The sequence below is a fragment of the Marmota marmota genome, unplaced genomic scaffold (genome assembly GCF_001458135.2).
Source record: "Marmota marmota marmota unplaced genomic scaffold, marMar, whole genome shotgun sequence".
Classification (NCBI taxonomy): Eukaryota; Metazoa; Chordata; class Mammalia; order Rodentia; family Sciuridae; genus Marmota; species Marmota marmota.
The window spans coordinates 4401756-4421203 of record NW_026000136.1 but is presented as its reverse complement, the minus strand read 5'-3'; the positions used below and the strand labels follow the sequence as shown (position 1 = coordinate 4421203).

Below are 19448 nucleotides of genomic sequence, written 5' to 3'. Positions count from 1 at the left end.
GCCCGCTGCCTGGAGAATTGGAGTTGATGGATGAACCCCTGGCCCGGCCAGAGGGGGGGGGGGCAAAAAAATCAGAAACGGTACAGCATCGACTTCCTAAATGAATGGTATTTGCTATTTTGCGCTCTGGACTCGGGAACAGCTTGGATTCCCGGCTCTTTCTCTCTTAGCTGGGTACCCTTTGGCGAGTCGCTTCATCTCTCATCTGTACACATTTGCAAAAAGGGGATCATGAGAGTCCCCATCGCTAGGGCCCCCGTGAGGATTAATTGAGATGATCCTTGGAAAGCACTCAGCACTGCGCCTGGGGCCGAGGAATTGCTGGGTAGAGACCGAGGAATTGCTCGATCTCTACCCAGCGCTGCTGTTAACGATGAAGGGTGCTTGCACGTCACCTCTGTGCACTTATCCCCCATCTGTCCACCCGCACAGCGAGGTGGAGGAATGGGTAAGTGCTCTTTCCAGATGGGGGAAACTGAGACTCAGGACCCAGGAGGAGCTGATTGCATATCCTGGTCTTTTCACGGTGTCAATCTCCGGGTCCCCTCTGAGCTTCGGTTTCTTTCGTAAAATGGTCATGACAGATACTGCCACAGACTGCTGAGCGGTAGTCAGGCTCCAGCTGTCCGGACTCCCAGATAAGGGGCAAGAGTTACAATGATTAAATTTATCAGTGATTTTTTTATTGGGGCCGTGCTTGCCTGAAAGCTGACATAGAAAACCTCTCCTGAAGTCCCTGGCAGTCTCCAGCGGTCTTCAGGGACACTGGCTGATCTGGTGGGGCAGCCCCCTGGAGCTCTGTGGAGGGAGCACCCTACCTGCCCTGCCTGGTCACCTTTCACCCTTCCTGGGCTTGGATCTGGATCTTCCTGGGCAGGGGGCAGGTGCAAGCCCCAGTCCGTGGTACATTTGAGATAGATTGGCATCATTTTCCACATTCATATCAACGTGGCTCATTACCTCCCCGCGGGTGTCCAGAGCTCCTAGTGCTCATGAAGTCCCTACAAGTTCCAGTCAAACAGCATAACTTGAGCTTAGAGACCCAGGGTCTGTTAAGGGTAGGGCAGGCTGAAGGACAGGAGTGAGCCCTTCCCCCTCCATCTCAGTCTCCAGTTCCTCTTGGAGCCGGAGTCCCTCTGGGAAAGGCGATGTGCCTGAGTACAACTTGACAGTGATTCTTGGGGATTTTCTCTTGACCAGATAGTGAAGTGCCCACTTCTCTGTAGTGGGTACTTGGACTTCCAAAGGCTTGTTCTCAAGGGTTCTGAGTGTTGGCTTGAGGCAATAGTTGATAAGGAAGAGAAGAGAAGGAAGAGAAGAGAAGGAAGAAGCCCAGGGTCAAGGCCAAAAGATGCAAATACTCAGGGAAGGAGCTCTGAACCCTGTGCAGTGGGCGCTCACCTGCTGTGTGATCTCAGGTAGGTGTTTCAGCCTTTCTGTTCCTTAATTGGTTCATCTGTAAAGACAGGAGGGTTGGTCCAAATAATCTCTAGATTTGAGCTCCAGTGTTGCAGCCTCTGGAATGGGGCTCTCCAGCTGGGGCAGGAGCTGGATCAGGGGCTCCTTTTATTCTTGGGCTGATGTAGTGTCTCTGATGGGTCCCCTGAGGAAATGGATTACATTGATTAGATCTATTTCCGTTCCCTTCCTCACTGTGCAGCCCTTATGAGCCCTTAATGAATGCTTCTTGATTGAATGAGTTTAATGGTAGAATCCAGGTCTGCCCATTAGAAATATACAAGCCACAGATGTAATTTAAAATTTTCTTAGGACAATAAGATACAATATTAGGCCAGCAGTACTGCTGGCCTAATATTATATCTTATTGTCCTAAGAAGGCAATAGAAACAGTTGAAACTAATTTTGAGAATATATTGTAGTTAAGTCTTCATATGCAGAGCATTATGATTTCAACGTGTGATCCATATGAACATATAATTCATTAAAATTTTTGCATTTTCCACCATGTTTTTAATATCTGATGTGTATTTTATACTTATGGCTAATCTGAACTTGGACTAGCATATTCCAAGTGCCCAAAAACCACATGTGGCTAATGTCCACCATATTGAATAGCACAGTAATAGCGTCTATGGAGAGAATGGCTTTTCTACTTCAAGAAACATACTTATCATAAAGCTATTGGAATGAAGACAGTGTGGTCTTGGTGCAAAGCCACACAAATTGACCAATGGAGCAGAATAGAGAAGTCTATTCTATGTGTAGTCCACGCTTGTAAAGGCATTTGATCTTTGACAAAGGTGGCATTGCTGATCAACCTAGGCAAGGATGGTGTATTGAATCAATGGTATTGGAGATAATTGATTATCCAGATGGGGGCAATGAAGCTGGATTCCTACCTCACACCATACAGAAAGGGTGTTTCTGGATGGAGTAAAGATTTAAAAGTAAAATAATAATTAAAATATAATTAAAAATTTATATTATAAATACTTTGGAAGTCAGAAACTGTCACATAGAGTTGGCATGTGAACCTCCTAAGACTCAGTGGTCCTCTTCTGCATTTCTCCCCCTGCATACCAGAGGAAATGGACAGGAATCCTCTCAGTAGCATTGTTCACAGAGAGGCCTGGATACATCCCCAATATCCATCGCTGACAAAGGATGTGGTCTAAATTCACACACAGGAGAAGAATCCAGCAGTAAAAACAAACTCCAGTTCCAGGCAACTATGTGGCTAGATCTTGCAGACATAACAGAACATAGAAGAATGCAATCAGATACCACTTGAAAACAGGCAAACTTTCTATATTTTTAAGAGCACCTAGGAAAGGGTCTAAAGGGTCAGTCTGTGGTTCCCCGTGGGAAGGGAGAGAAGAGGTCTGCTATGGCTTGGAGTGGTTTGACTCCACCAAAACTCATGCTGAGACTTGATTTCCACTACGGTAGAGCTGGAGATGAGACCACTTTTCTAGTATGCATGGGGTCCTGGGTTCGATCCTTAGTACCACCACCACCAAAAGAAAGAATTTATGATGCACTTGGGTTAGTACCTTTGTTTTCCTGGTGAGTAAGTTCTCCCTCTCAGGGGACTGGATTTGTCATGCAAAGTGTAGGTTGTTCCAGAGGGAGCCTCTCCCTCCTGGTTTGCCTCTTCCTCGTGCACCTGCTTGCCCTGGCACTTCCTGCCATGGGATGAAGCCAACCAGATGCTGGTTCTCAGACTTCCCAGACTCTAGGTCCATGAGCCAAAGTGAATCTCCATTCTTTCCAAGTCACCGGGTCTCTAGTGTTTTGTTACAGCAACAAAAAATGGACAAAGACAAGGTTGGGGTTAGGGAGGGCACAGGGCGTGCTTCTGGGTCCTGGCAATGATGTATTTATTGACTTGGGAGGAAAACCAAGCTGGATTTTTTGGAGCCCTATAAGTAGTACACTGCTCACATCCCCTGGGGGAGACTTATTCATGAGGTCTCAAGGAGCATGCCCACCACACAGCACCGGGCATCTGAGTAGGTACCAGAAAAGTCTGTTGAACAAATACTGGCTGTGTGAGGTTGGACGAGTGAATTGACCTCTGGAGATGTCAGTCCCCTCTGTTGCATATGCCGTGTGACTTTAAATAAGGGTAGTTACTTAAACAACTTATGGTCCTTCTGTGATGGTAGTATGTGCTCCTTGGAAAATAATTTTATATAATTTAAAATAGGGCTGCAATGGTCACCTTTAATTCCTCATCATTAGATTGTTACTATTAATGTTTTGCCATGTTTTTTTTCCTAGTCTTTTTTTCTTATACTTTGAAAAAAAAATAGTTGATACTCTATATAATGCATTGTAGCCTAATTTAAAAGTTTTCTTTTTCTTTTCTTTTTTTTAACCAGGGATTGAACCCAGGGACACTTAACCTCTGAGCCACATCCCCAGCCCCTTAATTTTTTTTTTTTACTTGTAGATTAATACATCTACAAGTAAATTAATTTAATTTAATTTATTTAATATATTTATTTTTTAGTTGTAGGTGGACACAATACCTTTATTTTGTTTATTTATTTTTATGTGGTGCTGCGGATCAAACCCAGTGCCTCACATGTGCTAGGCGAGCGCTCTACCACTGAGCTACAACCCCAGCCCCTGCATCCCCCACCTTTATAAAAATTTTTTATTTAGAAGCAGGGTCTCACTAACTTTGCTTAGGGTTTTTCTAAGTTGCTGAGGCTAGCCTCGAAATTGTAATCCTCCTGCCTCGTTCTCCTGAGCTGCTGGAATTACAGGTGTATGGCCATGATACCAAGCTCTAATTTAAAATTTCTGACCTGCTGTAATCCTGTTTTGTCTTTAATAATTATTCACAACCTCAGTTTAATGTGTGCCTACTAGTCCATCTTTATTATTTCCTACTTTTGGACATTTGAGTTGTTTCTTGGATTCCACTTCTGTAAATGATGCCGCCCAAGACGTCCCTGGAGCAGTGTTCAGGAGGACTTGAGTGGAGCATACTCGATCCATTGTCAGTTCCAGGCAGTACTAGCCAAGGCCTGTGGTTCCCAAGCTCACTTTCTGCCCAGTGGACACTGACCAGGTCAAACGGGCCCTAATGTGAACGGCCCCTGCTGTGGAATTTCCACCCTGGGGCTTGCAGTACCTCCCAAGGCCAGAGAGGCAAAGGTCAAAGCAAAGGTCCAGCTGTTTGCATGGAGGGGCTCTTGCGGGAGGGGGCTGGGAGCTCATGCTTCAAGTTTGCCCTGGCTGTATGGCCTTGCTCATCTGTGGGCTGTGAGGAGGGTCCTTAAGGCCCAGAGTGGCCCTGTTTGGCCATGTGTAGACTCAGTTCCTGTCTTACTGCCTAAATGCCCCTTTGAAGCCACTTAAACCCACTCACATTCCAGCTGGGACCTTGGCTTTGGGAAGCCAGTGGGTTCTACCAACAGTTCTTATAGAGATGATTAAAATAATGTACATGAGGGCTGGGGCTATAGCTCAGCTAGTAGAGTGCTTGCCTCCCATGCACAAGGCCCTGGGTTCAATCCCCAGCACCATACACATACACAAAAAAGATAATGTATGTGAGGCACAGCACCTGGTATACAGTTGGGTGCTCAAAAGGGCTGGCTGTTTATGTCAGCATTATTATTTTCAGTCTGCCTTTTCCCAGAGAGGCTTTGGGACATTTTGTAAAAAAGCAAGTTCCTATCCTCTCTGCAGCACCTCTGACTCTTTCTTTCTTTTCTTTTTCTTTCTTTTTTTTTTTTCTGGTACCAGAGGTTGAACCCAGGGTCGCTTAACCACTGAGCCACATCCCCAGCCCTTTTTAATATTTTATTTTGAGACAGGGGCTCACTGAGTTGCTTAGGGTCTCCCCATGTGGCTGAGGCTGGCTTTGAATTCACGATCCTCCTGCCTCAGCCTCCTAAACTCCTGGGATTATAGGTGGTCACCATCACACCCGGCTCCATTGGTTTTTTGTGTGTGCAGAGAGCAGGTGATGGGGAGGTGAAGTTCATCACTCCTATCTTGCTGGGGTTATTGCCGAGGGCCCTGCACAGGGTTTCCTGGAGTAGGGGAAAATGGGCCCTGACTGTGTGCTAGGCGCTTTCCAACATCATCTCATTTAATTTTTCCAGCAATCCAATGAGTAGATATTTTTCTTTCTTTCTTTCTTTCTTTTGTTTAATCCCTGTTTGGTTTGCCCAAGGTCTCAGGCCAAGTGGTAAGATCCCATTTTGGTATATTGGCTTCTTCTCTGCTTTTCTGCCTTTCATGTGAATCATGCCAATGCCAACCAACGCCAATGGCAGTACCAACTCCCTCCCTGTGAGACACATGGCTTCAGATTCGGATTTGGTGTCCTCTACCTGCCCACGCCTGGGCTCTCAGAACATACCATCAGTACGCCAAGCCCCTTTATTCATTCACTGACCAGCTGCTCAAACATCTGTGGGGCTGGAGCAAATGCACAAGTGGAAGCCCACATTCCATATGCCTGAATATTTCAAGTTAACATCCAAGCTGACAAGCTTTTCAGCCAAAGGGGTTTTGTCCTGCTTTTGTGACAATTATGTGTCTATAGAGATAGTACTGAACACTCTATAAATGGCGGCCATTATATGATTGAAGTCTGGCCAAGTTCAGAGATGATTGAGTTTGACTATTTAGACGTATATTTTCGCATTTGCTGCTGGGCTAGCAGTGTTAGCATGAGCAATAACCTCACCCCCTACATCATTTATTAATCGTTATATATTTTCATGCAATTATTTCCTGACTTTAGTGCAGCAAAATCATTGTTATTTGTCTTCACAGTTTCCACTTAAATTTGGGTTCTGTTTTGATAGTAATACTCTAAAGCTGGGTTGTCAGATACAGTAGCACTAACTACCTGTGGCTACTGAAATTGAAATTAATTACATTAAATGAAATGAGCAAGCCAGCTCACTTTCACTGGCTGTGTTTCAAGTACTTGGTGGCCTCCTGTGACTAGTTGGTACCATATTGGACATGCAGAGATGCAGAACATTTCTGTTATGGATTAGATAGGAGGTGTTCCCCAAGAGCTCATGTGTAAGACAATGCGAGAAAGTTTAGAGGTGACATGATTCCGTTATGAGAGTCTTAACCTAATCAGTGCATTAATCCACCGATATGAATTAACCGTATAGTAACTGGAGGCAGGTAGGGTATGGCTGGAGGAGGTGGGTCACTGGGGCATGCCTTTCGGGTTTATATTTTATCCCTGATGAGTGGAGCTCTCTCTGCTTCCTGCTTGCTATGTCCTGAGCTGCCTTCCTCCTCCGTGCCCTCCTGCCATGATGTTCTGCCTCATCTTGGACCCAGAACAATGGAACCAGCCATCTATGAACTGAGATCTCTGAAACCATCAATTCCAAATAAAACTTTTCCTCCTCTAAAATGGTTCTTGTCGGGTCTTTTTGATCCCAGGGGTGAAAAAAAAGAAAATGGAATAAAACCATTTCATCATTGTAGAAATTTTCTCCTGGTGAGCAATGGTCTAAAGGATTTAAATGTACAATGTAAGGAAAGAAAACCTACACGCGTAGATTAAAACAAGTAGAAAAACATGGAAACATTTCAATGGCTTTTATTCTAAAATACCCAGAGTTTTCGGTTATATTTAAAAGGGAACAGGTAAATTAGGGAGTCACAAGTATAAAATTTACAGTCCAAGGGCCGGGGGTGTGGCTCAGTGGTGGAGTGCTTGCCTAGCACCCCCAAGGCTCCAGGTTCAATCCCCAGCACTGGAAGGAAAAAAAAAATTACAGTCCAAAGGATTTCAAGAAAGCTGAAATAAAATATCCCTTTGGGTTTCTGGGAAATATAATTGAATCTTATGAAATGAAACCATTCAATAAGAGTTCCACATGCACCAAGTTGCCAGTGTTTGAGTCTCTCCCTGTGCTGCGCCAGCTCAGAAGCATCATGAACCTATTAACGTGACCCAGTGTCCTGAGCAGACACGTCCTCCTGGAAGTCCCCAGGGCTCTTCGGGAGCACAGCGGACACTTGGGAGGACAGGGAGAGGAGCAGGAACTCCATCATTGGGACTCCAGGAAATAGAGCTTTCTGGGGCAGCACTCATGCTTCCTGGGAGGAGGGTTTGACAGAGGCTTCAGCCTATCTTTTCCTCTGACCTAAGTCTGTCTGTGCTCAAATCCTCCTGTCTCCATAGTAGGTTGTGACACATCCCACAAACCCATGCAGCATCTGGATGCAGTAGTCATTTTGTAGCTGTCGTCATTATTGTGAAATATGCATGATGGAAAATTTACCATTATAACCTTTCTTTTTTTTTGCAGGGGGGTGGGGTGGGTACCAGGGATTGAACCCAGGGGTACTTAACCACTGAGCCACATCCCCAGCCCTTTTTACTTTTTTTAAATTTAGAGACAGTCTCACTGAGTTGGTTAGGGCCTCGCTAAATTTCTACAGCTGGCTTTGAACTTGAGACCCTCCTGCCTCAGCTTCCCCTGTTGCTGGGATTACAGGCGTGCACCATGGCACCCAGCTCATTGTGACCATTTTCAAGTGCATGGTTGGTTCAGTGGCATTAAGCACATGTATATCACCCATCCACAGAACTCTTTTACTTTCTCAAAGTGGATCTCGGTTGCCATTAAACACTGACTCCCCATGTCCCAGCCCCTGGCTGTTCTTTCTGTCTCCGGGTTTTTGCCTCCTCTGGGAACCTCCTATGAGTGGAATCCCTACTCTCTGTGTCCTTTTGTGAATGACTTATTTCACATCATGTCCTCAAGACGCCTCCATATTGTAGCAGGTGTCAGATTGTCCTGCCTTTTAAAAGCTGAATCATATTCCATGCAGTCACTTTTTGTTTTGGTACTGGGGATTGAACCCAGGGGCACTTAATGACTGAGCCACATCCCAGCCCTCTTTTTGTATTTTATTTAGAGACAGGATCTTGCTGAGTTGCTTAGGGCCTCACTAAGTTTCTGAAGCTGGCTTTGAACTTGCAATCCTCCTTCCTCAGCCTCCTGAGCCACTGGGATTACAGGTGAGCACCTGGCTTGTTCTGCCTTTTAAAAGTTGAATAACCTACGGCTATGCAGTTATCTTCTGTTTGGAGGACTTAGGAAGAATTGTGGATCAGGGCCTGCCCGGCGTTGGTCAGGAAGTGGATGTTTAGGATTATGTGTCAGGCTGAGCCGGTAATGAGCTCAGGATCCCCAGTGACCACAGTGCTCCAGGGCTCTTGAACAAATCAATCTGTGTCAGTGACAGCAGGGTCCCCTGTACTCTGACCTATGATATGCTGCACAGACAGGCAACTTCGGAGTTCAAGGAAAGTTCCTCTGCTCAGAACAGTCTGACATCAAGGTCACAAGTGTTCAGTTCTCTATAGACACCGTTGTCTTATAATTCAATTCATTTCTGACATTAACTATCCAGAGTTATCACAGGTCAAAGGCTCAGTCCCACAGACTGTCTCTGGTTTGTCGCCAGTCCTGAGTAATGGGTCTCCAGGTTACCCATGCTCTGTCCCATGGGGTACAAACCTGGGATTCTCGAGTCAAGGAAACATTTACTTTTGTTGACCCGTTTACTGTAAAGGATATTGTAATGGATGCAGATGAACACCGGATGAAGGAGTGCACAGGCAAGTCCTCAAGGGCAAGAGCCTCTGTCCCTGCTGACTTGGGGTGGGAATGCACATTCACTACCCTGGAAGTTTAGGGCTTTGACCTGTTTAGAGCTTTGACACAGCTTCCACTGAGCTGATTAAATCACCAGTCATTCATTGGCAACTGCCCTCAGGTCCTATACCTCTCTTCCTCCTCCTCCTCCTCCTGGGCTGTGGCAAGGTCCAGACGTGCTGAAAGTTCCTGACTCTAGTCTTAAGGTTGTGACCACCTGAGGCTACCAGGGGCCACCGAGAGGCACCTCCTTAGCAGGGACTCCAGTGCTGGAAGGGGCTTGTTACGAATCACAAATGACACTCCTCTCATCCTGACTTTGGAAATCCCAAGGGTTTTAGAAACTCTTATGCCGGGAACTGGGGATGAAAGCCAAATAGATACTTCTTATTCTGTCCCAGGCTCACAGGCCTCGTCTAGTAACGTGCTTGTTAGAAATACTGACTGCTGGGCTCCCCTCCTAGACCTATCAAATCAGAATCTTCATTTTTATAAGATCCCTTGGTAACTTATGCTCATGAAAGTTTGAGATGTGCTAATCCAAAGGACAGGTTTCTTTAAGGATGGTTCTGCCTGTTTAATAGAATTATCAGGTATATTATTATATTATATCAGGTATATTGTCATATCATTACCTGTTTAATAGAATTATCAGGTAAACAATATACTCGCCACCATCTATTACTGTGGCCAGGACAGACATCACTAATCCATTGTGGAATAATCAACCATCCTTCCCATTGAGCACAGAAAGAGCCCAGCTACATCAGTCTGTTGCTCCCAATGGACAGAGGAGCAAATCAATAACATAGTGAGGTCAGATAAATAAGTGTGGACTGAGGTTGGTTTACACTGATTCCCAATTTCCCAGATGGCCACTAGTTTTGTTCTTATTAATCACATCACAGTAATGACGTCTACCATTTATCAAATGTCTAGTATATTCTGAACTCTGATCGGGGCGTTATGTACATTGATTCTGATCCATTCCAGACCCTGCCAGATAGATGTAACAGCCCCATCTTCCAGATGAAGATGCTCAAGTTCAGAGTGAGGTTGATTGGACAGCCTGTGAGAGGCAGAGCCAGTGCAAACTGAGGTCTGTCTGCCCTGGGTCTGTGATCTTGCCAGTTGGATTGTGATCAAATCCAGCTGTTCTCTCCACCCATCCCAGACCTACCCTAAGCCCCAACTGCCAGAGCTCCTAGGCTGAGGTCTGAACCTCTGCAGCCCTGAGGCTCTGTCATGTTTGCGGATCTCACTAACCAAATAGTGGGATCACCAGAGGGCAAGAGGGCGGCCAAGGACTGATGCGCCCTGGGGATTCTGTGGTTCTGATGTTAATAATTACCACTTCAGTTTGAGTCTGTAGCTGGAGATGGGGCAGGAGAGGGAGAGAGGTTGGATCCTGTTTTGATGATGTTTGATCTTAGGGAGGACAAGCAGGAATACCTTTACTGCCCTCACCCGGACACGGACACATGGGGTGCCCCCAACATAAGTCTTTATTCCATTCACTCATTGTATCAGGAATTGCAGAGCCTGTGATGTGTGGGCAGTGTCCTAGGTCCTGGGGATACAGGGCTGCCCCGGTTGATCCTCTGTCTCGCTGCAGCTCATGCAGTGTGTGTGGGAGGCAGATGACCCGGGAGACTTCATGATAGCACTTCTGGTAGGCAGGTGTCCAGGCAAAGGTGGAGGATAGACAAAGCAAGGATCATGATGCCTTCCTAGGGCTGTTTGCAGGATGACGTAAAGTAGCATTCAGTAGGTGCCAGTTAAATGGTGGGCTGATGCAAGGGAGCTGTCCTTTTAGCACCTCAGATTGCAGGCTCACTGTGTTGCCCAAGCTGGCCTCAGACTCCTGGACTCAAGCAATCCTCCTGCCTCAGCCTCCCAAGAACCTGGGAATCACAGGCAGGAGCCACCGTGATTCTCCTAGATGAAGAGCTGAACTGAGAAATCTGTAGGAGGGAACAGGAAGTGAGATCCATCTGGAAACTCCTGTCACCACCCTGCAGAAACGCACCTTCAGATTCATCCAGGCACAGCCCACCCTTCTAGTTTGTCCCAAGCCCCAGCTTCCCTGGCACATGGCCTTGAGCCTTCCTTGGAGAGCAGAGGATGGTGCTGCAGGACCTGTCCCTTTGCTGACCTCCCTGCACACAGACCATAACCTGCTTGCAGCAGGGGTGGGCTGGGGGCTGTTCAGACCCCCTTGAGTCCCGTGAGGGGCTGGTGCGTTCTGGGATGTGATGGTCATCCCAGACTTTTCCACCACCCAAGCTGGTCGGCTGGCTCATGGGTTCATTTGAAAGCCTTGTCACAAAGCACAGAGCCAGGGGCCAGGGGAGAATCAGATGCAGGGCTTGCTTCTTCCCTCCAGACGCTAACGATCTTGTCTCCTAACAACTCATGGGAGCAAATACCAGAACTGAGATGGTGCTCAATGGGCAGGGAATGTGGGCACCATTTCTGATTGAGTGCTCCAGTGAGGAGGGCTTGGGAGTAGATTTAGAAATCCCAATTTGAACTGTTGCAAAAAAGGAGAGAAAAGAAAAGAGGAGGAATGAAGGAAGGGGATAGAAAGAAGCAAAGGAGGAAAAGGAAAAAAAAATAAATGGATTGGTGTTTAGAACTAAAAAGGACAAAAATTACTAGGTTCAGGTACAGCTGGATCCAGGGACTCCAAGAGGACCCCGAGATCCTGCGTTTACCGCTGTGGCCTCTCGTGGCTCTGTTCTCCGCATGGCTCACAGCCCTTGGGAGAAAGAGTTTCTTTTTCTCAGCAGGTCCACCACACCCTGGGGTCTCTGCAGTGAACACCTATCCTCTAATTTATCACTGGTGGCAGGGATGGGCTGTGCCTGGTTCACCTCATGTCTCCTCCCTTCAAGTTTGGAAATAGGGAGTTGGGCATGGCTTGGGGTGGAACGGGGAGCAGCACCATCTAAACTCAGGAAGTTGGGGGAGGCCAAGGTACAGATGAGGTGGTGGGAAGACCCACGAGGGGAGGGGTCCATGCCCATCAGTTGGCTGCTCTGTGGGCCCCCATGGAGCCACTGAGGGCTTTAAAACTGAAAGTGGCAAGATTTGGCTTTAGAAAGAGGAATTGGGAGTCGGGAACCTCAGGGACTGCCAAGGTGGACACCAGGGTGGTGTTTCCTGGGATTGCTGAGAAGCAGGCCAGTGGGTGGAGTCCCACGCTCTCGCAGGTGGCGCATGGGGACTGGTCACTCCCTGGACTGCTCAAAAGTTATGGGTGGACATCATGCTTCTCGACCTTGAGTACTTCAGGACCAGAGTGCTTTCTTATGGAATGAAGTCAAGCCGGGCGTGGTGGCGCATGCCTATAATCCCAGTGACTCGGGAGGCTGAGTCAGGAGGATCACAAGTTCAAAGCCAGCCTCAACCACTTAGCAAGGCCCTAAGCAACTCAGAGAGAACTTGCCTTAAAATACAATATGAAAAAGGACTGGGGATGTGGCTCTGGGTTCAATCCCCAGTACCAAAAAGAAAAAATAAAATAAAAAGTAAAGGAAAGAAATGAGGTCAAAATCAGGAACTTTAGCCTTAAAAAGAGATGACATGTGTCATGCTTTAGCAGGGACAAACCGTGAGATATTCTGTTCACAAAAAGATGAACAGCATGTGATTGCCCCATAGAGACAGAAAGGGGCATCAGGGGTGCTGGGGACTGGGAGATGGGAGTTAGTGTTAAATGGGGACAGAATTTGAATTTGGGAAGATAAAAACATTTTGGAAATGGATGGTGGTGATGGCTGCACAACATGAATGTACTTAATTAACACTTAAAAATGGTTAAGATGGCATATTTGAGGTATATTTAACTACAATTAAAATTGTTTTAAAAACTTAGCTGAAAATGGTAACATTAGCAGGTGACTTATTAATTGTGAAGGGAAAGAGAAAAAGAGGAATATTCGTATTGATGCAATATTATTATCAAATTGTCTTAGCCTGTTGGGGCTGGTACTATAAAATACCATAGACCAGTCAGCTTACACATGACAAAAGTTTATCTCTAAAAGTTCTGGAGGCTGCAAGTCTCGGGATTATGGTTAGATTCTCTTGTAGGTTGTAGAAGGCCAACTTTTCATTGTATTCTCAGAGGGCAGAAGTGGGAGAGCTCTCTGGTGTCATCTTCTTCTGTTTGGAGGACTTAGGAAGAATTGTGGATCAGGGCATGCCCGGCGTTGGTCAGGAAGTGNTTTTTTTTTTTTTTTTTTTTTTTTTGTACTGGGCATTGAGCCCAGAGGCACTTAACCACTGAGCCACATCCCTGCCCCGCTCCCCCCCCCGATTTTTTTTTAAAATTCTGAGACAGTGTCTTGCTAAGTTACTTAAGGCCTCAGTAGGTTGCTGAGGCTGGGTTTGACCTCATAATCCTCCTGCCTCAGCCCACTGTGTTGCTGGGATTATAGGCGTGTGCCATCACGTCCAGCTTCTGGTGTCCTCTTCGTTGTCTCCCCCTCCCCCTCCCCTCCCCCTCCCTCTTCCTCTCCCCTTCCTCCTCCTTTTTTTTGTTTTGGTACTGGGGATTGAACTCAAGGGCACTTGCCACTGAGCCACGTCCCCAGCCCTATTTCATATTCTATTTAGAGACAGGGTCTCATTGAGTTGCTTAGCACCTTGCTAAGTTGCTGAGGCTGGTTTTGAACTCCCGATCCTCCAGTCTCAGCCTCCCAAACCGCTGGGATTACAGGCGTGTGCCACCCTGCCTGGCTCTGGTGTCTTCTTACAAGGGCACAAGTTCCATTTTCGAGGGCCCCACCTTCCAACCTAATCACTCCCAAAGCCCCCACCCAACATCACTAGAGTCAGGCTCGTGACATATGCATTCATGGGGGCACAAACATGCAGTCCACACACTAATGCAGACTCTATATTCAGATTCTACTGATTGTGCCGATGTCCATCCCAGCGGGTCCTTCCAGGAAGCTTCCTCTGATCCAGGATCTAGCTGGGAATGGTGCATTCACACCTGTTGATATCCCTGACTCCAGAACGCCTCCCCAGCCTCCCTCTCTTTCAGGGTATTCACATTTCTAAATTATCCATCCTGTAAAGTTGCATTTGGTAGCACTGTGTGTGTGTGTGTGTGTGTGTGTGTTGTGGGGTATTATACAAGTCCTACACTACTCAGTGTGAAAACTTTCATTCATAGGAGTATAGAGAATGGGGTAACACGCCCCTGACATCCAGCCTTAAATGAACAATTGCTGGTGTTTTGCCATATTTGCTCTATCTCTTTGTTTTTTCTCTGTGTTTGACGACAACTCAGATGATATTTCTTAGGCACACATCTCTTGCGGGGAAGGACAATTTCTCTCATGTGCACTATGCGACTGTCACTCTTGACGACTCCAGCCACAAGTCCTACTGCTACTGAGTGCTTGACATGTGGCTAGTGTGACTGGGGAACTTCCATTTTAAATTTTGTTTATTTTTGTTTATTTGTTTTGAGACAGGATCTAGCTCTGTTACCCAGAATGAATTCAAAGCTCATGAGCTCAGATGAACCGCCTGTCTCAGCCTTCCAAATTGCTGGGACTATAACTAATTTATTTTTAATGAATTTATATGTCATTAGCCCTTGAGACCGGTGGCTCCCATATTAGTGCAGCTGCACTCCATGAGCTTGATTAGATCCAGGATTGACGTTTCTGGCAGGAATGGGAAGAACCTTCATAGATCACGGAGTATGTTTCTTACTGGGAAGCGCAAGACATCTGGTCAACCTGCTTCTGGTGATGCTGGATTGATCAGTGAGTCCTTCAAGATAACCCTGGGGTGATGCTCCGAAGTCTTTGAGTATCCCGTTGCCAGGCAACCTCTCCTCCTGTGGTCTCAGTGGCCATCGGTTATCATTGCCTGAATCAGTTGTTTCAGTGGGGGGGGGGGTTTGTGATTTTTCAAGATCATCTCTTAGGGAAGAAGGACCCTCTGCACGTGTATACACACACACACAAAGTATTCCAGAGTGGTTGGCTTCAAGGTAAAGCCAAGATATCATTTCTTTCCAAGAAAGGCCTCAGAGGAGGAAAAAATCTATTAGTCTGTCTTTGAAGCATGGTTATTCTTAGATGTGTGGATAGTGTTTCGGCTCTGTGAAGCCTCTGGGACGGTGTGCACAATGTATGTGTGCAAGAGTGTGTGTGTATATGTGTGTGTGTGCGTGCGCATATGCACACGCATTTTGCCCTGGAGCTCTGTGGGTCTCTGGGGGAATCTGTTTCTCCAAGCAGGCAGCTGAATTACTCAGGAACATATCTGCTCACAGGGGACTAGATATTGGCTTCAGCACATACCAGAACCTTCTGCTTTGGAATCTTCATTGTGCCAGTCTTCCCCGGATGGCATGTCGGCCTCTTGGCCATTGGCAGGGTTGGGCTGTGGTGCGGCATGCATGTCCGAGGCCTCCAGCACATTCTACTCCTCCTTTCCCTGGACAGAGTAGCAGCACCAAGTGGAGCATCCAGTGATCTGTTGCTGGGCCTGCCCTGTGGCTCTCCAGGGTGAAGGGCGGCTCCTGGGCATGCCATGGTCCCAGCAGAAGGAGGTCTGTCCAGATGCCCCATCTCTGGACTGAAGATCCCCTGGGAGAAGAGGAAGCGATTTGCTCATTCTCTCCAGAGTTTTTCCCAGCAGATCCAGTTTGGGATCATCTTAGCAGCGTGTCCTGGGCACTACCATTGTGAGGAGGATGGTCATTCCCTGAACTCATGGGCAATGCCGCTGGGTTGCAATCCCTCATGGTATCAGGGAAGGGAGAACTGCAGAGACCTAGATCTGGCAGGGAGGGATCTCAGAGTCTGTTTGCCCTCAGCTCACTGGATTTATGAGGGAGAAGACAGAGAGGGCAGCGGCCTGGTCCCTTCTGGAAACAGCAGGAGGGGAGCAGACACCAAGAGCCCCAGGCAGTGTTGGCAGGGTGATGGTGGGCAACAGTGCTACAACTCATGTGTTTTGGTGACCAGAGTCTAAGAATGGCAGCTCCCAGAATCCCCTGCATCCTGATACCCTTGGTTTGGAGTCTGCCCTGCTGGCCCCCTTGCTGATCTTCCTTCTCATCTGAAAAATGGCTCACCAAGCCCTGCTCTGCAAGCTTCAGGGGCTTTGGAGGGGAGCTCATGAGCTGCCATGGTCTCCACCCAATGCCTGCCCCAGGGAGAGGTGGGCGAGCAGAGCAGACACCACCCTGCCTGCAGCGGGCAGCGTGAGTGAGCTTGTGCACTGAAGTGCTGTACATGCAAGCCCCTCTGTCCTCACCCACCTCTCCCTTACCCTGACATAAAGGCCCCCGGGTGCTCCATTTAATCTCCACAACTACCCAGATGGTGGGTGCCATGTTCACTATTTGCCAGTTAGACGTGGACTCCACCTTCCTGTGTGGGCCTTGTTGTTCTCATCTGTCAGATGGGAACACCGTATCGTCCTGGCGTTGGGGACAGGTGAAGGGACTGCCTGTGATGTGGCCTTGGGGAGCTCAGCATTTGGCTCTTTGTTGTCCTTTCTGCCAAGCTGGTTACTGTCCTCTGGTCAACCCTTCCCTGAGTGTCCCTGGGAAGAGGGGACTGCAGAGGTGAGGGGCTCGTCCACATGGCACACAGTGGGCCTCTGTGGGTGCTGGATTGATCAGTGGACCCTGGCATCTCCCTGCAGGAAGACGAGGGGCTGGGAGTCTGGTGACCCGCCCCACTGGTGGCTCCCTGAGTGGCCCTGGCCAGACTCGTCCTCCTGGGTCTCTCTAAGGTGTGCTGGTCTTGGCTCTCAGATGCAGCCTCAATGTCAGGCCCACCTCCCCACTCTACGATGGGCTGCATGGGGACGATGGTGACCCTGTCATGGGGCAGAGGGGTGGGCAAGAGCAGAGTCATGCCAGGACCCATGTGGACAGCACATACGCTGGCCCTGACTTCAGACGCTGGATGCTGCCCACGTCCCACCCCACCATTCTGGCCCTGCCCAGAAAACAGCCCAGAAGCCACAGGCTGCCCCGGGGCCCATGGTCTCTACAGCAGAAGCAACTCCTCCTGCCGTGTCCAGCCCTCAAGCTCAGGGTCTGCCATGGTACAGTGGTGCCCAGACTCTGTCACATACCCCATTGAAAATGACTGCTGTCATTTGTCCTTAAAGGAGAGTGGGGGGAGAAAATCAAGAACTAGTATAAAGTGCCTAGAGCTTGGTGAGCACCAGGAGATAAGACTGAAGCCTCGGGCCTGTCTTCAAGCCACTCTCTTTTTTCGGCTCACTCTCACAGGTAGCTTGTGAAGTTTCCAGAAGGATCTCAAGCTCAGAGAGGCTAAGTGCTGTTCCCTGGGTCACACAGCCAGGACTGGACTGCAGGGCTAGTAGTGCTGGCTGTCAGCTCCTCATCCAGAGCTTTCCTCAAGCCCAGAGTGCAGCGCCACCCAAGCCCCCCACCGCCCTTTGCCTCTTGCGCCAGGGGACAGTGTAGGGCCTCGGTCTCTCTGTGGAGAGGGAGGAAGGAGTTGGGCCAGGCAGGCCTCCTGAAGTGGGGTCCTAGATTTCTGAGGGGTCATCCTGGGCGGTGTGGAGTCCGAGACGGGACAGAAAACATAAGGAAACTACAAATCCCTCCCACAGGTGGATTTACAAAGTATCCTTTTGGCTGAAGATTTATGGACTTTAAAAGTGACACTAGGACTGGGTGGGGGCCGTCCAGATGTGGGGCGCTGGCCTTGCGATCCAATCCCACGACGGACCCACCGACATAAAACTAAGAGTAACAACGGCACCGCCCATCTGGGACCGGCCCATCAGGGATTGGCTGCTGGTGACGTCATCGGACTAGCTGGGCCGTGATTGGTGGACGAGAACTCCAGGTCAGGGGTGAGCAGGGCTCCCGGGCCAGGGCGGGTGTCTGTGGTCCCCAACCCTAGGGAGAGACAGGGGAGTGAAAGAGGCCCGGTTTCTGTGGGGTGAGCCCTCATCCTAGCCCCACTCAGAGCCGCCAGCATTCCATGGCTCCTCGCCCATCATCTTCCCGGAGGCAGGGAGGCTGGGCATGGGACTCCAGCCCCCCCTCCCCTTTTTTTTGGTACCAAGGATTGAACCCAGGGTGCTTAACCACTGAGCTACATCCCCAACCCTCTTTTATGTTTTATTTAGTGACAGGGTCTGGCTAAGTTGCTTAGCGCCTAGTCTAGCTTTGAACTCGTGATCCTCCCACCTCAGCTTCCCGAGCCGCTGAGATTACAGGTGTGCGCCACCGCGGGACTTGCTTTTCGTTATGGAGGCACCTGCATGCTTGCAGAGAGGAGGAGATTTCTCAGAGAGCCACAGAGCCCGTGGCAGAGCTGAGGGCTGGTCCCAGGCTTGGCTGGTCAGTGCCATCAGGTATGGGGCCCTTCACATGGATGGCACCGCTGTCTCTGGCTGGTCTGGCCCTGCGCTCTGTCCTGCTGAGAATGCCAGAGTCCCTTGACCTGGCACATGTTCCCCTCAACCATCTTAAACCTCTTGCTCAGTTTCCCCTTCCTGTTCCCTGCCCCCCCATCCCCTGCTCCCGCCCTGCCCCACCCCCAGGGTTTGATCTCTTGGCCATTCCCTAAGTGGCACCAGCCCAAGGGCTCTTTCCCAAAGACCTAGCCAGGATGCTTGGGCCTTTCAGGAGGAGCCTTGAATTCATGAATGGACACAAAGAAGCAACCGGGGGGCCCTGCTGGAGAGGTGGGGGGAGGCTTCCCAGGGCCGCTTGGCCCTGGGCTGTCCTTGGCCTCTGTGGGACAGACAGACAGATGCCCCTTTGTCTAGGAGCCTGGGCAAACCTCTTTAGTGCATTGTCCAAAGAATTCAGGGTCGCTGCCGACAGGCACCGGCCCAGCTCGGGAGGGGCGTCCTTAGCAGCTTGCCCTTCTTTCTGGGCCTCCTTTATGGGGTGTGCAGACCCCCACCAGGGACAGGCCAGCAGAAGGAGGAATTGCAGAAACTGGGCTCTGAGGTTGGGCCTGGCTCTTGCCAGACTGCAGAGGAGGGAGCTGGAGTGGGCTGAGCCCAGCACCCAGGCCCTGAAATTCTTCCTGCCCCTCATCCCCATCATCCTTGCCCAGGGAGGGAGCACCCTCTTCTGGTTTTTAATCATCAGACTCATGTTGCTTTTGAAAGAGATACAAATAGGACCAAAGTGGGCATGCATTCGCCCTGGACTGCATGCGGGTCTCTGTATGCAGAGATTTGTTCTGGATGCATCTAGTATGCCTTGGTGTGGCTGTTCCCCTTTATTCCCATTCTCCTGTGGACAGGTGTCTGGGTAATTGCCAGGTCTCTCTG

The 19448-nt window shown here is 48.8% G+C and overlaps 1 protein-coding gene across 1 annotated transcript in view; it reads left to right on the top strand.

Moving 5' to 3' along the window:
- The first annotated feature begins 14036 nt into the window (after window positions 1-14036).
- Window positions 14037-19448, top strand: part of Mmd2 (monocyte to macrophage differentiation associated 2) — a 36318-nt gene continuing 30906 nt past the window's right edge. The window contains exon 1 of the mRNA XM_048785292.1: window positions 14037-14188. Within this exon, the coding sequence (XP_048641249.1) occupies window positions 14064-14188 (125 nt within the window). The 5' untranslated portion in view covers window positions 14037-14063. The remainder of the gene's footprint in view (window positions 14189-19448) is intronic.